Source organism: Neomonachus schauinslandi, chromosome 4 (assembly GCF_002201575.2).
Source record: "Neomonachus schauinslandi chromosome 4, ASM220157v2, whole genome shotgun sequence".
Taxonomy (NCBI): domain Eukaryota; kingdom Metazoa; phylum Chordata; class Mammalia; order Carnivora; family Phocidae; genus Neomonachus; species Neomonachus schauinslandi.
In genome coordinates, this window is record NC_058406.1 from 50,687,527 (window position 1) to 50,715,450 (window position 27,924).

Genomic DNA, 27,924 nt, shown 5'->3' on the forward strand with positions numbered 1-27,924 from the left:
ACTATAATGAATTGAGGACTAAATGGGAGCTAACAAGAGGGCATAGCGACTCTTAGAAGTTTGTGAATGGAAGGAGGGAATTAGTTTGGTAGCAGGAGTGGGGTAAGGAGGTCAGAAGAAAAGCCCCGTCAAAAGTTGTTATGTAAAATATGTAATTTATGTTGCCTTTGCTTTCAACCTATAACTGGTCTATTGGATGGTCATCTCTTTTTCTTCCTTCAGCATTATTTTATAACTGATCATTATGTTCTTAAAATTTTCCTTTAGTCTTCTAATTTTGACAGATATATTATTTTCTTCAAACTTTTCATGTTGAGGTGAAGTAGAAAAGAACTAAAGGTATAGAGTAGAATAACATAATTTAAGGAATCACACTATTTCAGTATTACTGGCATATGTAATCAAATGCTTAATGGGAACTGAATAGAGGACTACAAGCATATATAATACTTTTCTATCCTGTGGCTTACATACATTATTTACTCTAACATTTCTCTCCTAAAGTCTGAGTTTACTCAGGTACTTACTTTATCTGGAAAATAGGACTCCTGCTTATTTTAAACTTTACTCTTAAATTGTCCCATAAGAAAGTCAACATAACAGGATTACTTTTGGATTATTGTATAGGAAAAGTATTGTTATTATACAGTAGTAGAATATTTGTAGAAATCTTTTATAGGTGGTTATTATGTTTTTGTCATTTTTCATGTGAGAAGAATAAAGTGCTAAGCACTAAGAAAAATTGTGATTCTGTCAGTTCTTAACCCCATCATAAAAAATACAACATTTTTAGCACTTGTAAAGAACTTCTATATCATAGGAGGCTGGCAGAATTAAAGAATTAAGTATGACATCTGTGATTCTGAGATTTTTTTATCTTAATTAAAATACCTTTTTTGTTATACTTTCTTTTTAACATGCTTATTTTAATTTGCTTTTCATTTATCTTGTTTTAAGATTGTAATTAGGAAGCACTCAAGTGAGGAAGCTCAGGTTAGCTTGCTTAGTATTAATCCATTATTTTTCCTTTGGAAATGCATATATTGTATAGGCAAACTACTTATGTGTATTGTAATTTAAATTTTTCTAAAATGTGTACCCCTTACATATTTACATTATACTCCTAACTAAAATGCTGCTTATGTAATTGATTTTTTTTTTTAAAGATTTTTTATTTATTTATTTGAGAGAGAGAGAGAATGAGAGAGAGCACATGAGAGGGGGGAGGGTCAGAGGGAGAAGCAGACTCCCTGCCGAGCAGGGAGCCCGATGCGGGACTCGATCCAGGGACTCCAGGATCATGACCTGAGCCGAAGGCAGTCGCTTAACCAACTGAGCCACCCAGGCGCCCCTATGTAATTGATTTTTACAGACCTAAAAATATTGAATAAATATTGCTTGTTATGTTTATTTATTTACTTAATTTAAAAAAAGATTTATTTATTTGAGAGGGGAGGAGAGAGAGAGAGCGCGAGTGAGCGCATGGGCATGTGCTCACAGGAGCTGGGTGAGGGAGAAACAGACTCCCCGCTGAGCAAGGAGCCCCAGGTCGATCCCAGGATGTTGGGATCAGGACCTGAGCCAAAGGCAGATGCTGAACCACTCTTAACGGACTGAGCCATGTAGGCACCCCTGCTTGTTACTTTTAAACAAGCTTTGGGGAGGAAATAAATTCTTTTTTTGGGTGGGTATTCATGTTTTAGTAATCTCTTCACCCATCATGGAGCTTGAACTCATGGCCCTGAGATTGAGTCTCATGCTTTACCAAATGAGCCAACCAGGAGCCCCAGGGAGGAAACAAATTCTGATTTTAGTATTGATTGTTTCTTACGTCTTGTAGAGATTCACGGTTTCTCTATAGTTGTTGAGCAAATAGTAATACTTGAACCAAGGAAAGTTATTTTATTCTAATACTCTTTTCCCCCCAAAGTTTTATTGGCTGTTTAGGAGGGATAAGCCATAGAGAATCTTTTTTTTGCAACGTATCAATCATTGTTAAAGTATGACTGTGTTCTATTTAATTAGTTAGTTTTGGGGCACCTGGGTGGCTCAGTTAGGCATCTGACTCTCGGTTTGATCTCAGGGTCCTGGGATCATGCTCCACACTCAGTGGGGAGTCGGCTTGAAGACTCTCCCTTTCCCTCTCCCCTCACTTGTGCGCTCTCCCTGTCTCTTTCTCTCAAATAAGTAAATCTTAAAGAAGAAATGTTTATTTTATTGGTTAGTTTCTCTCAAGTTACCCATTGCTGTTTATAATGTTTCTTCTTACTCACCAAGAACATATAAAAGGGGGATTTTGTTCTGGAAAATTTTAGCCAAATTCTCTTAGAATGTTTAAAATTTAAATGTAAAGGCAGTTAGAATGTATTGTTATCAAAGAAACTACTTGTTTTTTAAATTATAGCATAATTCTGAATAGTTCAACAATTGATAAAATGAATATCTAAGTGCTTCTTACACCCATTTCCCTGAGAACAAGACAAAATTGAAACTCCATGAATATACATTAGTGTGTTTTCTTTATGTAATTCTGAATTTTATGTAAATGAATTTGTAGAATTAATCACTGTGGAAGGAATCCTTTTTGTCCTTCCCACGTGAATCTCCCACAGGTACAGTTGGGTTGTCCTTCTGGGTTGCTTTAAGGGCACTTTAGCAGTTTTAAAAACTTAAGTACTAATTTCATAGCCAGTGTCAGCTGGATTTATTGAAGTAGGTCAGACTCTGGATAGAAACTTGTTTCTCAACCCTAAAGAGAGTCATTATCCATTCTTCTATTTGTTAGAGAATGGTAATAAATTCTTCCACATTGACCACACGTCTAGAGCAATTTCAGAAAATCTAGATAGTTGGATTTTTTCAGGTGTAGAAAATTACCTAAGATCCTCTCTGACTTTTATTATCCCAGTGGAACTAAACAAAAACAAAACAAACAAAAAATAGAAATCAACTCCTCCCCCCTACAAAAGAAGCCATAGACAATGGTTATATTCCTTGAAGTAGAAACACACATTCTTTTTTTTTTTTTTTTAAGATTTTATTTATTTATTTGTCAGAGAGAGCACAAACAGGGGAAGTTGCAGGCAGAGGGAGAAGCAGGCTCCCCACTGAGCAGGGTGCGCGATGCGATGTGATGTGATGCGATGTGATGTGATGCGATGCGATGCGATGCGGGGCTTGATCCCACAACCCTGAGATCATGACCTGAGCCAAAGGCAGACACTTAACCGACTGAGCCACCCAGGTGTCCCAAAACACACATTCCTATCCTATAAAATGCACATGCAAAAGTTGCAGTTCACTGGGGGTATTTTAACTTCAAAAAAGAAAAAAAAGGTTATTCTCCCTCTCCTGTTCAGTTAATTAAATAAGTTTTTAATGAAAGTATGTATATACCAATGTTTCCTTTGAACTCTGGAAAATCATATTCTCTTGTTCATAGGAACTAAAAGTCTTACTTGGGTAGCAGTTAGGAAATAGTATAGTCATGTGACAAAATAGGTGATACTGAAAATATAAGTATTATGAGAAGTAAATAATCAGTGAACATTGGAGGCTCCTGGGTGACTCAGTCAATTAAGCATCTGATTTTGGCTCAGATCATGATCACAGTGTCCTGGGCTTTGTGGTCTGTGGGGAACCTGCTTCTTCCTCTCCCTTTGCCCCCTCTCCCTGCTCGTGTTCTCCCTCTCTCTCTCAAATAAATTAAAAAAAAAAATCAGCGAACAATGTGTTTTTAATTTATAAGGAAGGTTTCATGGAGAATTTGGAATTTGAGGTGATTCCTAAAGATTGGATATGAATTAATGGAAGGGATGTATAAACAGGGAGTAAGCAGCATGAACAGAGGCTTGGAATTTTAAAGTCTCTGACAATGACTTAAATATGTTTTGGGCAAGAACCAATAAATGGGCATTGTATTAGAATAGTCAGCATAATTTGGTCTGCCATCACAAATTGCTTAATGTTGCACATATGGTAAGTGGAAAATCATGGACTCAAAATTTCAAATCTTTTGAACTTAAAATCCTTGCTATATCACACTGATTGTATCTGTATTCTTGCTTCAGCATCATTCACTGAGAATCTACCAGTTTGCCATTACATCTGAGAATACAAAAATGAAAAAGACGGTATTTTTTGAGAGAGGGACAGGTGTGTGTGTATGTGTGTATATGTGCGTGTGTATACGTGTGTCTGTGTACTGTGGGTAATTGCTTGTGATAGTCACTCTCTTTTTTGCTTTGAAGATGTTAATCTGCTTTTCCCGTGATTATCTCAACAGTGGGGATATCTCCTTGGGTGAAGATGCTAGCTATTAAGGAATATTGGTATAATGTAGTCATTACATGCAAAAAGCCCTACTTAATGTAGTGTTCCAAAACTGGAGAAAATCTGGGTTGGATTTGAATGAGTGTTAATATATCATTCTCCAATGTGGCATTAATTAATAAGTAATGGATTATTGAGTATATTTGACTGTATGTGATTTTCAGTTGCTGATTTAAAAACCTGTGACTGTACTGTACATGTCTGGGCTTCTCACAATTTTGTAGTTACCTGCTGGTTAAATAGTGGATGTTTACTATTTATTAAATGGAATTACCTTTATGTCATTTAACATGACGTAAGGTTAATAACCTACTTAACCAAGCTGTGACCAATATAAAGTAGGAGTTAAAAGCATGGATTATGGAGCCAGTTTGCCTGAGTTCAAATCCAGACTCTGCTACTTGATGCCTGGGTGAATTGCCTCTGTTTTTTCAGCTGTACATTGGGGATAATAATAATACTTATTTCAGTGCTGTATCTGGCACATAGTAGGTGCTATCAGTTGTTAGTTATTAAAGATTCATTATCCCTATTAGCAATTTTGAAATAAAAAAAAAAAAGCTGTAAACCGACAGTCTTTGTATCAGTCATTTAATAGTCAGCAAAGCCTGACCTAACAAATGTCTTTGTGACATATAGTCTGGTTTTGGTTCTATACTTGGGCTTTGGTTCTATATTTATATTTAGTTTGCAAAAGCCCCTTGTAAAATATAGATGCTCATTATTGTTTTAGATACTTACTGGACAGTGTAATTGATAGTCTTTCTCATGAAGTAAAAATAAACTTGAATATTTTATAATTAGTATTATTAACTAATTAATGTTAACAATGCTTGGATTTCTTTTTAAAAGATTTTATTTATTTGATACAGAGAGAGAGGGAGAGAGCCAGCACAAGCAGGGGGAGCGGCAGGCAGGGGAGAAGCAGGCTCCCCTCTGAGCAAGGAGCGGATGTGGGCTTGATCCCAGGACCCTGGGATCATGACCTGAGGCAAAGGCAGATGCTTAACCAACTGAGACACCCAGGCGCCCCTGGGTATATCCTGTTTTTAATGTGCCAAAGTTTAGGGAGGTTAAGTAATTTGTCCAAGGTCACACAGTCACTCAGTGTACTAGCAGTGCTAGGATTCACACCTCATCTCTGCTGTTTCGGTAATGTCTCTGTTCTTTAACCGACACTGCCTTTCTATAATTTAGAAAATTTTCATAAGGAAATAAATATCATTGATACATTAAAGTATATTGTTGTCTGGCTCTTTTTACCTTTCATCTAGGTGCTGGAAAACCCCCTATGTTTGGTGATTATGAAGCTCAGAGACACTGGCAAGAAATTACTTTTAATTTACCAGTCAAACAATGGTATGGATCATTTTAACTTGATTTTATTGTTTATCATAGTTAATACAGATTATTTAAGATAATTTAAAAGGAAAGTATGCTATTCATCTTCATCATCCTCATTTTCTTGTATTACCTTGCATATTATAGGCTCATCTTTGAAATTTTATACTCCTGAAAGTTACCCATGTACTCAGCAGCTAGAATATGCTAAGAACTTTGAGGATAGAACACTATATACCTTATAGGCTCCTCTGGACATAAACTGAAGAGCCATCCTGGGCTAACAGTACTTTTCCTGGTGGTTTTGCAGAGTTTCTTTATTAGGAGTGAAAGAGATATGAATGAGCAGTAGCTTAGTGGTAAGGAATGTTGGTGCTCAAGTTGGACTGCCTGAGTTCAGATCCTGTCTCTACTGTTTACTAGCTGTGTGAGCTTTGGTGAAATTATTTAACTTTCTCTGCCATGGTTTTATCACTTGTAGAGTGGAAATGATAGAGTACATATTTCACTGGATTATTATGAGGGTTGAATAAAATGATACATGTAAAGCACCAGTGTCTGCAACAAAATGAGCTTTCAGGAAATGTTAGGTGTGGTTATATCTTTACAGAAATTTGTGCCTTTGTCATTTTTATCAAACATATTCTGGTAACAATTGATGACTTTTTTATTGACTTATTGGATGCCTAATAGATTCTTTTATGAGAGACTGGCTACACAAACTGTTTGCATTGTTCTGTTGATTGCTTTAGTCACTGCTTTTTTTTTTTTTCTCCTGTATGTTGATAAATTATTCGAGTCATTAGAATCCAAAAGAACCATTTCATGGGATTTTATGTGCGGAAATTATATGGTACCTTTTTTTTTCAAAGTTAAAATACATTTATTATTATTTTTAAATTGAAATATAATTGACATAAAAAAATCCTGTTAGTTTCAGGTGTACATCATAGTGATTTAATATTTTTATACTTTATGAAATGATCCCCATGATAAGTCTAGTCACCATCTGTCACCATACAAACTTATTATAACATTATTGACTATATTCCCTGTGCTGGGGATTATATCCCCATGATTTACTTATTTTATAAATAGTTTGTACCTCTTAATCCCCTTCACCTATTTTGTCCACCCCACAACCCCTTCGGCACTCTGATAACCAACAGTTTGTTTCCTGTTTATATGAATCTGTATTTGTTTTGTTTTGTTCATTTTTTATCTAGATTCCCTATATAAGTGAAATCACACAGTATTTGTCTTTCTCTGTCTGACTTATTTCACTCAGCATAATACCCTCTAGGTCCATCCATGTTGTTGCAAATGGCAAGAATTTGTTCTTTTTTTGTGGCTGAGTAATATTCCACTGCATATATTCAGTTGACCCTTTTTTTTTTTTTAAGTTTTATTTATTTAAATGATCTTTACACCCAACATGGGGCTTGAACTCACAACCCTGAGACCAAGAGTTGGATGTTCTACTGACTAGCCAGCCAGGCACCCCTATTTAGTTGACCCTTGAACAACACAGGTTTGAATGAACTGCAAAGGTCCACTTATATGCGGATTTTTAAAATAAATATAGTACAGTACTATCAATGTATTTTCCCTTCCTTATGATTTTAATAGCATTTTCTTTTCTCTAACTTACTTTATTGGAAGAATACAGTATATGATACATAAAACATACAAAATATGTGTTAATCAACTGTTTATGTTACTGGTAAGGCTTCCAGTCAACAGGCTATTAATAATTAAGTTTTGGGGAGTCAGAAGTTATATATGGATTTTTCAACTGTGTCAGGTCGAGGCCCCTAACCTCTGTATTGTTCAAAAGTTACTTGTATACCACATCTTCTTTATCCATTTATCTAGCAATGGATACTTAGGTTGGTTCCGTATCTTGGCTATTGTAAATAATGCTACAGTGAATATAGGGATGCATATATCTCTCGAATTGGTGTTTCCATTTTCTTTGGATAAATACCTAGAAGTAGAATTGCTGGATTTTATGCTAGTTCTATTTTTAATTTTTTGAGGAAACTTCTTGCTGTTTTCCATAGTGGCTGCACCAAGTTATATTTCCAGCAGTTCATGGATTCCCTTTTCTCCATGTCCTTACCAACACTTGTTTCTTGTCTTTTTGATATTAGCCAATCTGACCAGTGTGATGAGATGTTATCTCATTGTGGTTTTGATTTGCATCTTTCTGATTCTTAATGATGTTGAGCATCTTTTCATGTGCCTGTTGGTCATCTGTATGTCTTTTTTGGAAAAATGGCTATTTAAGTCCTCTGCCCGTTCTTTAATTTGGTTGGTTGTTTTTTGATATAAGTTGTGTAAGTTCTTTATATATTTTGGATATAACCCCTTACTGGATATATGATTTGCAAATATCTTCTCCCATTCAGTTGGTTGACTTTTTGTTTTGTTGTTGATTTCCTTCATCGTACAAAAGCTTTTTAGTTTGATGTAATCCTCTTTGTTTATTTTAGCTTTTGTTGTCCTTGCCTTAGGGGATTGGTCCAAAAATACAGTGCTAAGACCGATGTCAAAGAGCTTACTGCTTATGTTTTCTTCTAGTAGTTTTGTGGTTTCAGGTCTTATATTCAAGTTCTTAACACATTTTGAATTTATTTTTGTGTATGGTGTAGGATAGTGGTCCAGTTTCATTCTTTTGCATGTAGCTGTCCAGTTTTCCCAACACCATTTATTGAAGAGATTGTCATTTCCCCATTGTATATTCTTACATCCTTTGTCATAGATTAATTGACCTTATGTCCATAGGTTTATTTCTGGGCTCTCTATTCTGTTCCATTGATCTTTGTGTCTGTTTCATGCTAGTACCATACTGTTTTGATTATTATAGCTTTGATAGTTTGAAATCAGGGTGTGTGATACCTCCACCCTTGTCCTTTCTCAAAATTGCTTTGGCTATTTGGGGTCTTTTGTGGTTCCATAAACATTTTAGGATTCTTTGTTCTTTGTCACTGCTTTTATATAATTCATTTATGAGAGAGTTTCATGCACAAACTTCATATTAAACTCCCTATTATTAGGTTGGTAGGCTGTACCCTAGTCAGAAACATTTAAAATAGAACCAGATAAATATTTGGCACTATTCTTTATTGTACTATTTTGAGCATCTTTCATATCCTCATACAATGATTTAACCAATGAATATTATTGTTCCAATTACTAGTACATTCTTAATGTGTTTTTCTCTTGCTTGATTGATAGAATAAGGTAATATTTGCTGAGAGAAACCAGCTCATTGCTTTTGAGTTTTGTAATTCTTTTTTATTCCTTCATAAAAATTACATGGAAAAGATAATTGTATTTTTGGCTATTCTATGGTAAGTACTTCTCAACAAAGATTTTGATACAAAAGTAATTGTGATATTTAGTATTGAAAGATTACAGAAAAGTGATAAATTGCAGCATTCGGCTTAATGTTATTGGAGAAAACATTGATTCCAGGAGTGAGAATATAATCTCAATTCAGTATGGAGGGTAGGTTATTCTAATACATATAGCTCATTTTTCAGTTTTTTGTACCAATTGTCTCCTACTTTGGCCCAGATAATCAAGAGTTGATTACATGTGTACATTTTCATTCTTTTTCTTTGTTAAAAACCAGAAATGTATACCTCAGATATAATTATGTGATTTAGTTTTAATTGTGGTATGTGAGCCTTAAATATTATGAAATGTCTAAAGTAATCGTGGTGGTAAATTTTATAATGTTGAAATCTTTATTAGGCAGTATGTAGCATAAGAATCCTGAATGAAAGAACCACATCTTTCTTGAATGAAAGAACCACATCTCAGAAACAGAGACATAAGGTATAAAGAAGTATGATTTATCATTAGTCAATTGTGCAGTACCTCACAAAGTTCGTAAGAAATCTAAGAAATATGATTTAGTATAATAAATGTCAGAAATTTTCTCTGTATTAGTGGATAGACTAGAAAAGCCAAAAATGTACACCTGACAATTCTAAGAGAAACTAATCTGTTTCAGATTCATGTTTGAACGGTGTGATTTCTTATTTTTTACTTCAGTTTTCCAAGAGTGAAGTCTTTCTCTTTTTTTTTTTTTTTTAAAGATTTTATTTATTTATTTGAGACAGAGAGAATGAGAGAGACAGAGAGCACATGAGAGGGGGGAGGGTCAGAGGGAGAAGCAGACTCCCCGCTGAGCAGGGAGCCCGATGCGGGACTCGATCCCGGGACTCCAGGATCATGACCTGAGCCGAAGGCAGTCGCTTAACCAACTGAGCCACCCAGGCGCCCCTCTTTCTCTTTTTACCTAGAGTAAGCTATAGTGTAATTAGTCAAAACTCTTTCTAAGTGACATAGTTGTTTAAAATATGGTATCAGGATTGGTCATGTTAACTTTAAAAGTGTTAGTTTTTTTGTTTTTTTTAAAGATTTTATTTATTTATTTGACAGAGAGAGACACAGCGAGAGCAGGAACACAAGCAGGAGGAGTGGGAGAGGGAGAAGCAGGCTTCCCGCTGAGCAGGGAGCCCGATGCGGGGCTCGATCCCAGGACCGTGGGATCATGACCTGAGCCGAAGGCAGGCGCTTAACAACTGAGCCACTCAGGTGCCCCTAAAAGTGTTAGTTCTGATAATTCTAAATTAAAAGAAAACTTTTATTATTTATTCATTGTGTATTATTTTAAGAAGGAAAATAGAACTTATTTCTTTAATTTTATGATAAATTTTATAATGAAAATTCCTTATGTGTAGAATCAGGACTTTTGGCATCAAGTAATAGACAACTTGAGTAATAGTAGCTTAAGCAATAAAACAATTCAGTTATGTCAAGAAGTAGGTCATTGTAATGCTGGTAAAGTGGCTCAGTAATAACAATCCAGGACTCAGGCTTTTTCCATTCCTTCCTCTCTGCCATTCTTTCTTCTTGGCATGTTGGCTTTTCATCCTGAGTGTACTCACTCCATGGTCGGTAGATGATTGCTCAGGCTACAAGCATTGTAACTTTATACAACCATGTTCAAGGCAAGAATAATAGGAATACCATCTTTCTACCTTTCTTTTTGTCAAGGAGCAAAATCTTTCCCACATTAATTAATTAATTTTTAAAGATTTATTTATTGATTTGACATAGAGAGTGAGCATAAGCAGGGGAAGCTGCAGAGGGAGAGGGAGAAGCAGGCCTCCCGCGGAGCAGGGAGCCCGATGCGGGGTTCAATCCCAGGAACCTGGGATCACAACCCAATCCGAAGGCAGTTGCCCAACCAACTGAGCCACCCAGGCTTCCTTCTTTTCCACATTTAAAGCAATCATTATTAAAAAGAAATGGTTGGCTCAGTGCAGGCATGGTTTATACCTGGGGTTAGGGGAAGAGTCCACCTACCCTGAGCTTGTTGCTTTCTAAATGAAATCACAGTTTTATAAATCAAGAGGATTGGGGGGCACCTGAGTGGCTCAGTCGTTAGGCATCTGCCTTCGGCTCGGGTCATGGTCCTGGGGTTCTGGGATCGAGCCCCACATCGGGCTCCCTGCTTGGCTGGGAGCCTGCTTCTCCCTCTCCCACTCCCCCTGCTTGTGTTCCCTCTCTCGCTGTGTCCCTCCCTCTGTCAAATAAATAATTTTTTTTTTTTTTAAAGAGAATTGGTGGGCATAGCTGTTTATTTCAGCATTGTTTATAGTATTGAGAAACCTGAAATACTCTAAAATATCTTTTAGTAGGGGAATGATTAAATAAAGTATATTTTCCCTGTGCACATGTTTTTTCTAGGTAGATTCTTAGAAGTGGAATCTCTGAAGTAGTTTTAATGGATACCAACACCAGAATATCTTCTTTCCACATACATTTATCAACACTTAATAACACCGGACTTTTAAAATTTCCATTTCCTTGAGTACTTGTGATATTGGGCATCTTTTAGTATATTTGATGATCGCCATATTTCTTCTCAAATTTGCATACTCATATTTTTTTTCCATGTTTTTGTTGGGTTGCTGATCTTTTTTATAATAATTTGTATGATTTTTATTTTTTTAAAGATTTTATTTATTTATTTGCTTGAGAGAGAGAGAGAAACAGCATGAGAGCGGAGAGGGTCAGAGGGAGAAACAGGCTCCCCGCTGAGCCGGGAGCCCAATGTGGGACTCGATCCCAGGACTCCAGGATCATGACCTGAGCTGAAGGCAGTCGCTTAACCAACTGAGCCACCCAGGTGCCCCAATTTGTATGATTTTTAAATAAAGTTACAGTAGTCTCCCATTACCCATGGGGCATAAGCTCAGTACCCCCAATGGATACCTGAAGCTATTGATAACACCAAACCCTATACGCTATGGTTTTTCCTATACATTCATATCAGTGATAATGTTTAATTCATAAATAAGCAGAGTAAAAGATTAATAACAACAGTTAGTAATAAAATAAAACATTTATAACAATGTACTATAATAAAAGTTACATGAATGTGTTTCTCTCTCAAAATATCTTATTGGACTGTACTCACTTTTCTTCTTCTTGTGATGATGTGAGATGATAAAATGTCTATGGGATGAGATGAAGTGAGATGAATGACATAGGCATTGTGATATAGCATTAAGCTACTGTTGACCTCCTGAGGATACGTGAGGAGGACAGTCTGCTTGCAGACTGCAGTTGACCACTGGTAACTGAAATCACAGAGAGTAAACTGTGGATAAGAGAAGACTACTGTATATTAATTTTCTATGCTGTGTTAACAAATGACCACAAATGGTAATTACTTAAACACATATTTTTTAATCACAAAGGTTTTTTTAGGTCAAAAGTCTAGGCATGGCTTAGCTTGATATTCTGCTCAGGGCCTCAGAAGGCTGCATGCAATCCTGTTGTTAGCTGGGGCTCTAGCCTTCTCAGAGGTTCAACCAGAAGCGACCATTACCGAGGTACCTCTGGCTGTTGGCAGAATGAATTTTCTTTCATCTATAAGATGGGGGCTTCAGTTTCTTGTTGGAAGCTACTCTCAGCTCCTAGAGTTTACTTGTAGTTTTTTGCCATGTGGCTTCTCCAATATGGTCACTTACTAAAACATGACAGCTTGCCTCTTCAAAGTCAGTGGAAGGAGCCTTCTCTAGCGTACTTGCTAACAAGATGGAATCTTACATATATATAAAACATAAGCACAAGAGTGACTTCTGTCACCTTTGCCATATTCTATTGGTTACAAGCAAGTCACAGGTCTTGCCCACGCTGAAGGTGAGGGGGTTGTCCATACTCAGGGGTATGAACAACAGGAGATGGGCTTCATGATGGTGACCTTAAAGTCTGTCTGCTACAACAGTATTCTATGTTTTAATAATTTTTCTTGTGTGTGTATGTGTGTATGTATAAAATAAATATCTTCCTGTTTGTTCTTGTCTTTAAACTTTTCTTATGGTGTCTTTTGTCATATAAAAAATTTAAATTTTGATGTACAGAAGTTCTTTGAACTACTCTTGAAACCCTTCTGTAAGTTTGAAACTATTTCACTTTAAAATATATATATTTTAAAAGCAAAAATACCCATGACTGTGGGTTGTATATTAGAAAAAATTGTATCTTAAAGTTATTAATAACACTCTTGAATGTAATTTCATAATTCATATGGCAGCCAATTTTTTTCTGACAGAACATCTACTGAGATTATATGGGGATTTGTTGGGAAAATACATTTCAACATATTGATAGCATTTATACAACTTTTCAGATATATCCAAAATATATAAAGCAGGAGAATTAACTAGTTGCTTTGTTTCTACTGGTAGATTTTGCAGCTTTACTTGAAACATTTATTTATTCTTTAAATATTTTATTTATTTATTTGAGAGAGTGTGTGCGAGAGAGAGAGAGAGAGAGAGAGAGGGAGAAGGAGCAGGGGAGAGGGGTAAATGGACAGGGAGAAGCAGACTCCCCGCTGAGCAGGGCGCCTGACATGAGGCTGGATACCAGGACCCTGGGATCATGACCTGAGCCAAAGGCAGAAGCTTAACTGACTGCAACACCCAGGCACCCTACTTGAAACATTTTAAAGCTACTTTTTCCATAAAGGTTGTTAGCCCTGTCATTCTTTCTTCCCAGTTCAACTAGTGACTTTACTGTTAGTATGTATCTTTGCTGTCAGTGCCTCTTTTACTTATCTCCAGAGAATCTCAAGATTAAAGTAAACAAAAAATGGCTTTTGTCTTATAAGAAACAGAAAACCAAATGAAATTGTATTGGTCAAAGTGGTTTTCCATTGCTAGATCCATTTCCAGTAGTTTTGTGGCTAATAGGCAGTTAGAACTACTATTATGTATTTGTTGTATGTCAGGCAATGATTTAACAGCTTTATGTATTTAACCCAATCCTTCAACAACTCTGTGAGGTTGATGCAATAAAACTTTATGCCAGTGTACCTGGTAATAAGGTGAATTTGGAAATAATACAATTGGTGCCTATCTTCAGAGGGTACCAGAGAAGTGAGTCCTCTGGTCTCCACTCTCAGCCTGGCCCAGTTTCCCAGATTCAAGCTGTCAAAAGGGGCTCCAACTAACCTGGAGATTCTTGGATTATCTACCTCTTGGCTTCAAGTCCCAGCCAGATATAGGACGTAGGGTGGTTCACATGGATGTCGCTCCTGGAGTGACAACTACTGCCAGATGGTATATACTGTAGTACCCTATGCCCAGATCTCTTGGCTGTGCAGCATGCCTTGATCATTTTATTAATCCCCATCCCTTCCATACAAACCTACAATTTATGTGACTAAGCAAAGCAGACCTTCTGAAGATGAACAATAGATTATTTAATGAGATTGAATTTTTTTTTATTTTTTATTTTTTAAAGATTTTATTTATTTATTTGACAGAGACACAACGAGAGAGGGAACATAAGCAGGGGGAGTGGGAGAGGGAGAAGCAGGCTCCCGGCTGAGCAGGGAGCCCGATGCGGGGCTCGATCCCAGGACCCTGGGATCATGACCTGAGCTGAAGGCAGACGCTTAATGACTGAGCCACCCAGGCGCCCTTGAATGTTAATTTAAAAGAAAAAATTTTAATCCCAAATTAAGAGATTGTGACACTAAAAAATTGTGACCCATTTGAAACAGGTTATGAACACTGATTATTTGTGGGTTATATAGTTTGGTCTCCATTACTGTAAATTATTCTTAGGACTGAGAAAATAAATTGGATAGAAGAAGCTCCTTAGTTATAAAGGATATAATTAAGGAATCTGTTTATGTAAACTTAGTTTTCATTTCTTCAGTCATAATAGTTGTATATCGTGCCTTCCCGTTCTGGCCAACTTCAGGAGTCTATTAATTTATAGATGTTAGACCTAGTTTTCTTCCTCAGTTCACAGAATCTTGCATGTAATAGGCTCTCATTATAAGTTGGTTAAATTGTTTTCAAAGTCTTATTGAAAGTCTACCTGTTCTGGGGTGCCTGGCTCTCTCAGTTCGTAGAGCATGTAACTCTTGATCTCGGGGTTGTGAGTTTGAGCCCCATATTGGGTGTAGAGATTACTTAAAAATCCTAAAAAAAAAAAAAAAGTCTACCTGTTCCATGAGGTATTTCTCTTTACATAACTCAAATCTTTGTGTGTTCTTTGTTGCTGATATTTTTACTTTTTTAAATTGTGATTTTATATTGTTTCTCTAATTTGTTAGATTATCAGAAGTGAATTGTCTTTTTTTGTTGCGTATTTTTTTGTTGTGTATATGTTAATCATCAATTTATTAATAGAGTGACAGTAAGTTCTGGTTTGCTTGGTACAAACTTGGTTTACATTTTTTGTTATGGCTTAATTATTAATAACTTCCTCTTTCACTCTCAAGAGTGTCTTGGTTTAGACAATAAATTTTTACTTACTCTACTCAAAAACTTTTGTGATTTCACAAAAAATTTTAAGTGAAGGGGAATAGACAGAAGTTTAGATGAATTTTTTTGACCTTATGTAACATATTTTTCATTTTAATTATATTAAATGAGATGTTAAATTATAAGTCTGTTTCTTGAATATTGATTAATGGAATGTTGCTTTCATTTTTTTTTCCAGGTATTTTAACAGTAGTGATAACAATTTACAGTATTGGGGATTGGATTATCCACCTCTTACAGCCTATCATAGTCTTTTATGTGCATATGTGTAAGTCTTTCTTACTTTTTTTTTTTTGAGAGAGAGAGAGAGAAAGAGCGTGCGGGAGCGAGGGGAGGGGCAGAGGGAGAGGGAGAGAGAATCCTAAACAGGCTCCAGGCTCAGCATAGAGCCTGATGTGAGACTCGACCCCATGACCCTGAGATCGTGAGGTGAGCCGAAATCAGGAGTCGGTTGCCTAACCAACTGAGCCACTCAGGTGCCCCAGTGTTTCTTCCTTAATGTAACTACATATTTATGCCCTTAGCAGGTTTAGTAAGAAATAGTGAAATCTGGCTTTGTTGAATAGAGGACAGACTGTTTGTAGCTACTTTTGCATTGTGGTTTATAAAACAGTATACCTGGGGTGCCTGGGTGGCTCAGTCGGTTGGGTGTCTGCCTTTAGCTCAGGTCATGATCCCAGGGTCCTGGAATCGAGTTCCATGTTGGGCTCCCTACTCAGCAGGAAGCCTGCTTCTCCCTCTGTCTGCTGCTCCCTCTGGTTGTGCTCCCCCACCCCCTCTGTCAAATAGATAAATAAAATCTTAAAAAAATAAATAAAGCACTATACCTTTGCAATTGGGTTGTAAGTAAGTTAACCATCAAAATTTGAATATTTCCATAATTTCTTTGAAGGACAGGCTAGAAAGAAATGTAAAAATCTATCTTTGTTTTGAAGTCAAGATTCTACCAATTATACATGGGCACTGACAAATATATCTAATATGGTTAGTTGTGTATAGCAAAGCTTTTTTTCTGGAATGGACTATTTATATCTTGTAGAAATTAGCTTCCTGGATTAAAAATAAGTCCCCAAAATCGGAGGGGGAGACGAACCATGAGAGACTATGTACTCTGAGAAACAAACTGAGGGTTCTAGAGGGGAGGGAAGTGGGGGGATGGGTTAGCCTGGTGATGGGTATTAAAGAGGGCACGTTCTGCATGGAGCACTGGGTGCTATACGCAAACAATAAATCATGGAACACTACATCAAAAAACTAATGATATAATGTATGGTGATTAACATAACATAATAAAAAAAATAAGTCCCCAAAGTTCATGATAATCAGATATACTTTGCAGTGTTCAGAGTAATGTAGTATGTTTGAGAAGTTATCTTAGCAGTTATGTTCAGTTTTATGCAAGGATTTATAATTAGTAGTTATTTATTATTACCAACTGTTATAACTGAGAAGATTATAAACTATAAAACATGATCCTTTAGTAGTAACCAAAGGATAAATCAAATAAATAAATAAATAAATGAAATGTGACACATCAGATTGTTTTTACACTGAAAGAATTGTGAAGGTAGGGCTTTTCGTGACATGTTACATGGTTTTGTTGGAAGGTGAATGAGGTAGACCCTGTGTTATAGCTTAAGTCAGTTTCACATGATTACATAAAAAAAGTAAAGCTTAGGCCCCGACTCTCTCACTTTATAAGAGCAATGGCCACTTCTTGAGATAGATTCATATGTCCTCAGATGTTGTTATTGATAAAAGTGACAAGTAATACTGTATATGTATGTATGCTTTGATTTTCAGGGCAAAGTTCATAAATCCAGACTGGATTGCTCTCCATTCATCACGTGGATATGAGAGTCAGGCACATAAGCTCTTTATGCGCACCACAGGTAAAAGAGCAACAAAGTGTTGATTTTCTGAATCAAATTTTGATTTAAAAAAAAATTTTGGACAAACTGATAAAAAGTTCTATTGTTCTTACTGACTTTTAAATTGTATAACTATATGTGTACATATATATGTATAATACAAGACCAAATGTTTATGTAAGCTAAAGACAAAAAATTGAAAGGAATCATTCTGGGTGCTTTTCACTTATTATTATCTCAATTCTTTTAACACCTAAATGAGCTAAATACTGTTATTATCCTTACTTTAATCTGAGGAGGTAGAGGCACAGTTGAGTGATGCTAATAGCTTACCTGAGGTCAGATAGCCATATATTGAAGTTTTAGTTGTTTAGCTGCTGCTTTACTATCTTAATTCCACGTCCCTTTAACCTTTTTCTTAAAGTAAACCTTTTGGTTGTATCTCATACATTGTATTGCTGTGCATTTTTGCTAAATTAAATAATCCATTCAACAAATGTTTATTTTATTTTTATTTTTTTAAAGATTTTATTTATTTATTTGACACAGAGAGAGAGAGAGAGCACAGGCAGGGGGAGTGGCAGGCAGAGGGAGAGGGAGAAGCAGGCTTCCCGAGGAGCAGGGAGCCTGATGTGGGACCCGATCCCAGGACCCCAGGATCATGACCTGAGCCGAAGGCAGTCACTTAACCAACTGAGCCACCCAGGCGCCTCAACAAATGTTTATTGAGCATCTGTTGTGTGGTGTATTGTGTGGTGTTCTAAGAGCTTGAAAGTAATAAGATTAGATTTCTTTAAAAGCTTTGTTTTAAGTTTATTTACTTAAGTAATCTCTATACCCAGTGTGGTGCTCAAACTTACCACCCTGAGATCAAGAATTGTGTGCTCCTCCGACTGAGCCAGCCAGGTGCCCCTAATTGCTTAATTTTTTTAAAGATTTATTTAGAGAGAGAGCGTGAGCAGGGGGAGAGGCAGAAGGAGAGGGAGAGAGAGAATCTCAGGCTGACTCCCAGCTGAGCGTGGAGCCTGATGCAGGGCTCCATCTCACAACCCTGAGATCATGACTGAGCTGAAATCAAGAGTTGGACTCTTTTTTGTTGTTGTTGTTAAGATTTTATTTAATTATTTGAGAGTGAGAGAGAGAGCATGAGAGCGGGGTGAGGGACAGAGGGAGAAGCAGACTCCCTGCTGAGCAGAGTCCAATGCAGGGCTCGATCCCTGGACCCTGGGATCATGACCTGAGCCGAAGGTAGATGCTCAACTGACTGAGCCACCCAGGGCTTCCCCCCACCCCAATTTCGTTAAAAGCTTTGCATGACTGAGACTTTAATGCTCCTCTGTACCTTTTCCTTAGTCTAAATTTACTCAGAGTTTGTTCTCTTTATCATTCATCCAGTCATGCAATCTCAGGCTGAAGAGATTATTTTGCCTGTTGTTCCCTCTGCCATACTGCTCTCCTTTCCCCCTCGTCAGTGCTTTAATCTTCTCTGAACTGCATACTCACTGGAAGATTATTTAACTTCTGAACCAATACCTGTATCTGCAGAGAACTCAAAACCTTTAGAAACAGTCTATTCTATTTTCAGGGAGCCCTAATCATTAAACATTTCCTTCTTTTATTTCTTTTTTAGAAGATTTATTTACTTATTTTGAAAGAGAGAGAGTGCGCATGAATGGGAGGAGCAGAGGGGGAGGGAGAAAGAATCCCAAGCAGACTCCATGCCAAGTGTGGAGCCTAACATAGGGCTTGGTCTCACGACCCTGAGACCTCGACCGAATTGGAAACCAAGAGTCGGTCCCCAACCGACTGTGCCACCCATGCACCCCTAAACATTTCCTTCACTCGTCACTTTAGGTTCTGTTTCCTTGGGCTACATAGAACAAGTCTGACGCTTTGTATACCTAACACCCTACACACATTTGAAGTCACCTCTTCTTCGGGTTAAATATTCTTAGATACATTAACTATTTCTTAGATGGCCAGCTTGTTGAGTGTGATTATGACTTGAGGCCTCTGGTTGTGCTCCTTTGAATATATTCCATTTTGTCAGTGTCACCTTAAATGTGGCAGCTAGAGCTAAAAATAGATTGCATGCATCTAAAACTGACAGTTTACTGTCATTTACTTTATTCTGGACACCACAGTTAGTGTGGAACAAGAAAAAAATAGGCCCTTTGGATAGCTATTTTGTACTGTTGAAGAACTTAATGTATTTGTTTTTCTTTGTTCTAAAAGAACTGAACATTCCAAATTATGACTTTTTTTTAAATTTTAAACTTTTTTTTTTCAGTTTCCTCCTTACCTGGGTCTGTCAAGCTCTTTATATGCATTAATTAGCAAAAGTTTATGCAGTTTTTATAAATATTAACCTTTAAGAAGGATTCTTACATGATTTGCCACATTTGAGGTACACTTCACACCAGATAATTTGGAGTGTACAGATGCTGGGGAAAAAATGTTGTTTTCCTTCTCTTTGAGTATTCTTAATTTTTAAGTCTCAGAGCAAAGAGGGAATTAGTTTTGGACACTTCTAACTGATTTAATATGTGAATTTGTTAGAGAAAATTAGGGGTCTCTTAATCATAATTGTAGCACCAAAGCAGTTGAAATTAGGCACAGGTGAAGGGAATGAATGGAAAGGGCTAGATATCTAGTAAAGGCCTTGTTCTGAGTGGGTGAGAGCCTTCTGTTTTTTTTTTTTTTTTTTTAGATTTTTTATTTATTTGAGAGAGAGAATGAGAGACAGAGAGCGTGAGAGGGAGGAGGGTCAGAGGGAGAAGCAGACTCCCTGCCGAGCAGGGAGCCCGATGCGGGACTCGATCCTGGGACTCCAGGATCATGACCTGAGCCGAAGGCAGTCGCTCAACCAACTGAGCCACCCAGGCGCCCCGTGAGAGCCTTCTGTTAACAGAATTCCCACTCGAGATTGGAGGGGGGAGGATGGCACTTAATAGGTTATTGTAAATCCTAATGGGCTCATATTTAAAATGATTTACTTGTTTTTCCAGTGTTAATTGCTGATTTGCTGATTTATATACCTGCAGTGGTATTATACTGTTGGTGTTTAAAAGAAATCTCAACCAAGAAAAAGGTAAGTCTTAAAGCAACCTGAAATGTCATCTCTGAAATGTTTTATTGGCTTAACTATTAAAGTATAGAGCTTATAGAAGCCATGCTTTGGGCAATAGGCTGTTGTAGAGCAGTGATTCTTTTGTTAATTTTCATTTAGAAAACATCAACTTATCTTAGACTAATAATTTTAACGTTCAACTCTAGTAATAAGATGCATTGAATTTGAGAAGTTAGGTACTGCTGAATTTATGGCTTTACTGGTAAATCTGAATTTTGAATTGGCTTGTGAGAATGGCTAAACTGGAAGGAATTTTGAGAAGTCATTGTATATTCTCTTATTGCCATTTAACCGATATTCCTTTGGGTCAATCATTAGATTAACTTCTTTGATTCGTATATCTAAAAGTGCTTTCCCTGACAAATATCCTTTAGTGATTTTTTTTTTCCTTTTTACTGAGGTATCCTATGTCACCTCCATGAAAACTTCAGTCTTTAGAGAATTGTTTTGTAAAAAGGAATATTTTGGTAAATAGAAGGTGAGGGGGGGACATTTGCTGTGTTAAATCAAACAGCAATTTTACCCTGTTTGATTTGAGTAACATTCCTTTCTCACAATATTTTTCTTTACAGATTGCTCATGCATTATGCATATTGCTGTATCCAGGCCTTATTCTTATCGACTATGGACATTTTCAGTATCCTTTCCTAATTTAGAAATGAAGTCAGATGCATATTTTTGAAATCTGGGCTTAGTGTGTATAATGTTGTCATCCAGTAATGTCTTATTTGCTAGGGTACTTGCTTATATAAACTATTTTTCACAACAATATAAAAGACTCTTTTCACCAAGTTTTTATTTTAAGGGTAAAGTACAGATTAATTGAAAGTAGAATTGCTGTTTTACACCCTTTAGCTTGGGAACAAAATGTGGGTCATGGATTAGCTCTTCTGGAGAGTTGGAAAAAGAGTGCAAGTATGGTTATGCTCTCCTAATTCTAAAGAGGTATCACCTATCTTCTGTCTTTTGTAAATGTCATCCAACACTGACAAAAGGAAAACAATCTTACCGTTTTTCGAGTTTTAAACCAAAGTGTTTCTCTTACAGATAGTGGTAACTGCAAGCTTTGGGGAACTAAAATTGAATAATTACAATTTATGTGGATTTTATGCGTGTAATTTTTTGAAGTGTAAAATAAGGAACATTCAAACAAATCTTAGAGGAAAGTTGATAAAATCTGGACATGGCTCTCCAGCTTGTCTTCTGATGTGTGAACTGTTACTGTCTGTCCCCATCTGTCCCCAAAAGAAAAAAAAAGATAATCCACCGCAACATGATTGATTAATAGCTTTTCCTTTTGAAGCCAATCTGTTTTAGTTATAACAAATTTAATATGTGTATTTGTCAAAGGACTTGCAAAAGATTTAAATCAGAGTTTTTATTCTGTCCACTTTCCAAGTTGACTTTTTCGTTTCTTTGTTTTGCATTTTGGGATCATGGCCATCTGATACTCTGGTAATATCAAGAGCACTGATTTAAAGAAAAAAGTTATTTACAAGATTTTTAAAACTATATTTACTTTGAAATGTAACAGTCATATAGAAAAGTGCACAAAATGTAAATGTGTAGCTCAGTGTATTGACAAACTATTACCTGTGCCAAAAAAACTGAACGTTGCTTGTATCCAACATCTACACTTGTACAACTGCCAAGTGCTATTGTCTTCCTTTCCCAAAGATAGCCACATACTAACTGCTAATCTTATAGTTTAGTTTTCCTTCTTTTCTGGACTTTATATAAGAGAGACAACACAATAGGTATTCCTTTGTGATTGGTATTTTTGGTCAACATTTGTGAGAGTTTTTCATGTACTTGTGTGTAGCTGTAGCTTATTCACTTACATTGCTCTATATTCCATTGAATGAATACACATAATTCTATTACTGAGAGACATTTGGATTGTTTCCAGGATTTGGCTATGATGAATATGCTGCTATGAACATTCTTGTAAATGTCTCTGTACACATTGCATATATTTTTTTTTCTTTTTTCTTTTTTTTAAGTAGGCTCCATGCCCAGCATGGAGCCCAACACAGGGCTTGAACTCATGACCCTGAGATCAAGACCCGAGCTGATATCAAGAGTCACACACTTCACTGACAGAGCCACCTAGGTGCCCTAGATATATTTCTTATGAGTGGAATTGCTGAGTTATAGGGTGTGCACATGTTTATTTTTTTTAGAGAGGGAGAGAGGTGGGGAGGGGCAGAGGGAGAGAGAGAGAGAGAATCTTAAGCATGCTCTATGCCCAGTGTGGAGCCTGATGCAGGGCTTGATCTCACAACCCTGAGATCATGACCTGAGCTGAAATCTAGAGCCAGATGCTTAACTGACTGAGTCACCCAGGCACCCCAGGTGTGCACATGTTTAATTTCACATATTCCCAAATGATTTTTAAGCATGTTATACCAATTAACACTCCCATTAGAAGCAATGTGGAATTTCCAGGTGCTCATCTTCACCAGCTGTCAGTCATTTTCATTTTAACCATTCTGGTGAATTTGTAGTGGTATCTCCTCTGTGATTAAAATCAAAGTCTTGAAGCTTTTGGGATTATGTCATTTTGTAGGGACACATTTTTTTAACCACTATGTACTTTCCTCATTTTATTTGAGAGAGAATGAGAGAGAGAGCACATAAGAGGGGGGAGGGTCAGAGGGAGAAGCAGACTCCCTGCTGAGCAGGGAGCCCGATGCGGGACTCCATCCTGGGACTCCAGGATCAAGACCTGAGCCGAAGGCCACCAGGTGCCCCTTTTTATGTTTACTTATTGATTTAAGTAATCTCTGTGCCCAACGTGGGGCTTGAGCTCACAACCCCGAGATCAAAAATCAGTGCTCTTCAGACTGAACCAGACAGGCGCCCCACTTTGTATGCTTGTTTTTCTTTTTTTTGAGACTTTATTTGAGAGAGAGAGAGAGAGAGAGAGACCACAAGCAGGGGGAGGGGCAGAGGGAGAGGGATAAGGAGACTCCCCACTGAGCAGGGAGGCCGATGCGATGCGGGGCTCGATCCCAGGACCCCGGGATCATGACCTGAGCCAAAGGCAGACCCTTAACTGACTGAGCCACCCAGGCGCCCCTGTATGCTTGTTTTGAGAATTAAGTGAATTATTGTTTAATTATTATTTATAAATAAAACAGTACCTGGGAAATATTAAGCTCTATATGAATATTTATTACTATTATTATTTGTTGTTACTGCTGTTGCTGTTACTATTTTTTATTGTTTGGGCTCTAAAATTTAACAATGATTTGTTTAGGCATAGGTGTTTGCAACAATTGTTTTGGATACTCTGTGAGTCATTCTTTTTGAAGGCTCATGTTCTTCAGTTCTGGGAAATTCTATTTCTTTGATGATTTTCTCACTTTACTCTTTCTTGAGCTTATTAGACAGATGTTAGAGGTTACACCTCTGTCTTTTTTTTTTTTTTTAAGATTTACTTATTAGAGAGAGCGTGTGCATGTGAGTGGGGGGAGGGGCAGAGGGAGAAGGAGAGAGAGAATCCCAAGCGGACTCCCCACTGAGCGTGGAGCCCTATGTGGGGCTTGATCTTATGACCCTGAGATCATGACCTGAGTCGAAATCAAGAGTCTGCCTTAACTGTCAGAGACATCCAGGTGCCCCTTCACCTCTGTGTTGAGCATCTCTTCATCTTTTTTTTTATGGTTTAGATTATCATGACTTTATCTCTAATACTTCTATTAAATTTCATTTATTTTATTAATCCCATCTTAAATTAGAATTTACTCTTTTTTTCTACTATTCCTTGAATTATTTCCATTCTTCTAGGGTCAGTTTTTTTCCCCTTTTCATTTTGGGTTTTTTTCTTGTTATAGGGATTTCTAAAATGTCTGTTTGATCCTAATGTATCTATTCTTATTTAAGAATAGGCAAAAGAAAAAGTTGCATGTGACCTCTCTGCACAGGAGTAAGGTGGAATTGGATGTCTCCATGTAGGCATTTTCATTTAATCCTCCTGTTTTCTTTTTAACATGTTACTCAAGCCCTCTAACCTACTTGGTGTTTCTTGAGTTCTCTAGGGGCTTGCAGAGTGGATTGGCTCCTTGCTTGCTCAGGCTTCTTCTGCATTTTCTAAGCTCTAGCTTCTTTCATCCTATTTTATTTGTTATGCTTCTGTGTCCTCTGTCTTCTAGAAATGTGTTGAAATCTTCATCTGTTGTAACCCATCTTCCTATTCTCTTTACAGCTGTGAATATTTACTTTTAAAAATTCCCTACAAGGGTACCTGGATGGCTCAGTTGGTTAAGTGTCTGCCTTTGGCTCAGGTCATGATCCCAGGGTCCTGGGATCGAGCCCCTCATTGGGCTCCCTGCTCTGTGGGGAGCCTGCTTCTCCCTCTCCCTCTGCATGCCACTCCCCCTGCTTGTGTTTGCGCTGTCAAATGAATAAATAAAATCATTTAAAAAATTTAAAATAAATAAATAAAATTCCCTATCATTTTAAGGGGGTCTCGGGAAGAAGAGGAGGTAAACGTGAGAGCTCAGCTCAACCATTTTGAACTGCAAAATCTAATTGTGATGTTGTTTTACTATAATAAGGTTATTAGTTTCTGATCAAGAACATATGAATTATTAATATTGATGCATATTATAGAGGAAAGTATGGTAATATCAGTAAGTGTGTATGTGTGTTTTACTTTGGACCATTGTTTTCTCTAGATTTTGGTATGTTGTTATAATAATACTGTGCAATAGTCTAGCAGAAACAAAGTTATGTGTTAACTATTTAGTGATCTTTTAAATCTAAACAAATCAGTTGCTCTGTTTAGCAGTCATTTTAATATATTTGAGGCCATTATATACTGTTTCATATTAGTTTATCACTTCAATACTTATAATTTCTGTTTAGAAATAGCTTTCATTATATATTATTTTAAAATCACATAAAAATATGCTCTATAAAATGCAAGATCTATCTCTTTTAATTATTGAGTTAATTTCCTTGACATAGGAACATATATAATTCTGTGAGTCTTGGCTTTGCTTTGTGGGGTGTTCTTGGAGTATCTTGTGACTGGGACCTGCTAGGCTCACTGGCATTTTGCTTAGCTATAAATTATAAACAGATGGAACTTTACCACTCCTTGCCATTTTTTTGCTTCTTACTTGGCAAGTGTTTTAAAAAAGGCCTGAAAGGAAAGGGGTGAGTGGCTTTTAAACATCAGAATTTTAAAAAAGTACTTCAGAGAATTTATTTGGCATACTTACCAGAAAGAAGATGGTCTTTCATTTTGCCTTTAGGTGATTTCTTATTACCGTGTTGACCGTGGGGTGAGTTGGAAGAGAGATTAAGTCATGTTCTCTATTATTTTATTTTAAATCTTCCTAACTAGAGAAATATTTTGATCAATGTACATTTACTGGAGGTAATGTGGATTGGCTTGTTAGAGCATTGCTATGGATTTCACCCATTTAGAGTATATTACATTTTATATTTTTAGAAATACATCCCAATTTGATCATGGCTGCATTGGAAAGGTGTATAAGTTAAATGTTAATTAAGATGGTAATAGTCATTTTGTTGGAGAGCTATACACCTTAATAATTGTGAATTTCTTAACTCTGATTTGAGTAAACTCCCATATTAAGCCTTTGTTAGTAGCATAGATTTATCATTACCATACATTTGTATTTATTATTAACTTTAGTGAGACTGAGACTGATTTCTCAGAATTATTAACCTCTCCCTGTCTTACTGGGTACCTTTGTTTTTGTTCTAGGTTTGTGTTGTTAATTAAGCTAGCTTGTACAGTTGTGGCTTCCTTCATTCTCTGCTGGCTGCCATTCTTTACAGAAAGGGAGCAAACGCAGCAAGTTCTGAGGAGACTCTTCCCAGTTGATCGTGGATTATTTGAGGTATGTTTAAAAAATGTCTTCTCACTCCTTTCTGTGAACACTACCTTTGCTGTGACCTCTGGGGATTTCATGTAGAAGACACACAAGGAATAGTAACTTTAGCTGCTCTCCTTGCAGTAATTCCTTGCCAGTTATTTAATCCAGTATATAACCTCTAGCTCAGCTGGCATTTTCTAGTACAGTAAGTGAATAGATAATATTTATGCCATAATGAAATCCATAATTAAATTATATATTTTTCTAATGAAATAAGATCCATAGTGAAAGACAGCATGAGAAGTTGCAGCTACAAAGTTAACAGCTCTAATTTTTTGGTTTATATTCTCTTTTTAGTCTTAGGACATTATTTATTCAACCATGTTTGCTTCAGCAAGATCTCATAATTCCTTATATAACCTTCATCCATAGTAATTTTTAATGAGAATCTTTCATTAATGCTAGCTTAATCACTCTTGTTAAACTTTTATTACATGGATAATTTGATGATTTAGATTTAGTAATTAAATTAAACAAACCATTTTTCTGAAACAAAAAGGCCTTTTAATAAAGTTAGAGACAACATATTTATAGATAATTTGCTTTTCATAAACATTTCTTTTAAAAAGAATTAGAAAAGCATATATATCTTTCTAATTTTTGAATATATAAATTGCTATAGATTATCTTTCAGTGGATCTATAGGAAGATGGTAGTAGCATTTTGAAAGAGATCAAGAAAGAGTTTGGTGTGATGGAACAGGAATATGCGACTTATATGTTGATGGGGATACTGCTGCTACTGATAGTGATAATCATAAATAATCAACTATTACTGTCACCAGACTTACTAGGTACCAAATACTTCACATGTGATTTTGATTCTTTTTTTTTTTTAAAGATTTATTTATTTATTTTGAGAGAGCGTGAATGAGAGAGAGAGAGAGAGTACATGAGTGGGGGAGGGTCAGAGGGAGAAGCAGGCTCCTCGCTGAGCAGGGAGCCCCATGCGGGACTCGATCCCGGGACTCCGGGATCATGACCTGAGCCGAAGGCAGTCGCTTAACCAACTGAGCCACCCAGGTGCCCCTTATTTGATTCTTATAATAGCTCTGACTGAGGTAGCTATTGTATTCATTTTACAGATCAGAAAACTGAGGTCAGAGATTCATGTAGCTTGTACATGGCAGAGCTGTGGTTTGAATTTTGAAAACTGTGTTCTTTACTTCTTTTTTTTTTTTTTCCTTCTTTCTATTTCCTCAACCTTAAAACCTATATAAAGAAAAGTTAATTCCCCATCTAAGCTGCTTGGTTATCTGCCTTGCCTTCCATTTCAGAAATAGTATTTATCAGGATAATTATAAAAATGAGTATCATATATGTTTGATGGTGTTGCTGGCCACCTCCATTCACTTATTGCCCTCAAAACCTGAAGAGTATTTTCTTTGATCGACAGAGGGAAGTGGGATGGTACAGTTGTCAGTGATAGTTACTTTCTTTTTTCGTTTTTTTGAATGATTAAAA

The 27,924-nt window shown here is 36.6% G+C and overlaps 1 protein-coding gene across 2 annotated transcripts in view; it reads left to right on the forward strand.

Annotated features, from left to right (window-relative positions):
* The window catches only part of ALG6 (ALG6 alpha-1,3-glucosyltransferase), a 66,443-nt gene that overhangs the window by 13,465 nt on the left and 25,054 nt on the right, over nucleotides 1–27,924 (forward strand). For both annotated transcript variants that reach the window (XM_021679956.1, XM_021679957.1), the window contains 7 exons: nucleotides 5,607–5,691; nucleotides 15,724–15,813; nucleotides 17,349–17,437; nucleotides 20,425–20,507; nucleotides 21,119–21,183; nucleotides 25,521–25,712; nucleotides 26,290–26,425. In XM_021679956.1, the coding sequence (XP_021535631.1) occupies nucleotides 5,607–5,691; nucleotides 15,724–15,813; nucleotides 17,349–17,437; nucleotides 20,425–20,507; nucleotides 21,119–21,183; nucleotides 25,521–25,712; nucleotides 26,290–26,425 (740 nt within the window). The remainder of the gene's footprint in view (nucleotides 1–5,606; nucleotides 5,692–15,723; nucleotides 15,814–17,348; nucleotides 17,438–20,424; nucleotides 20,508–21,118; nucleotides 21,184–25,520; nucleotides 25,713–26,289; nucleotides 26,426–27,924) is intronic.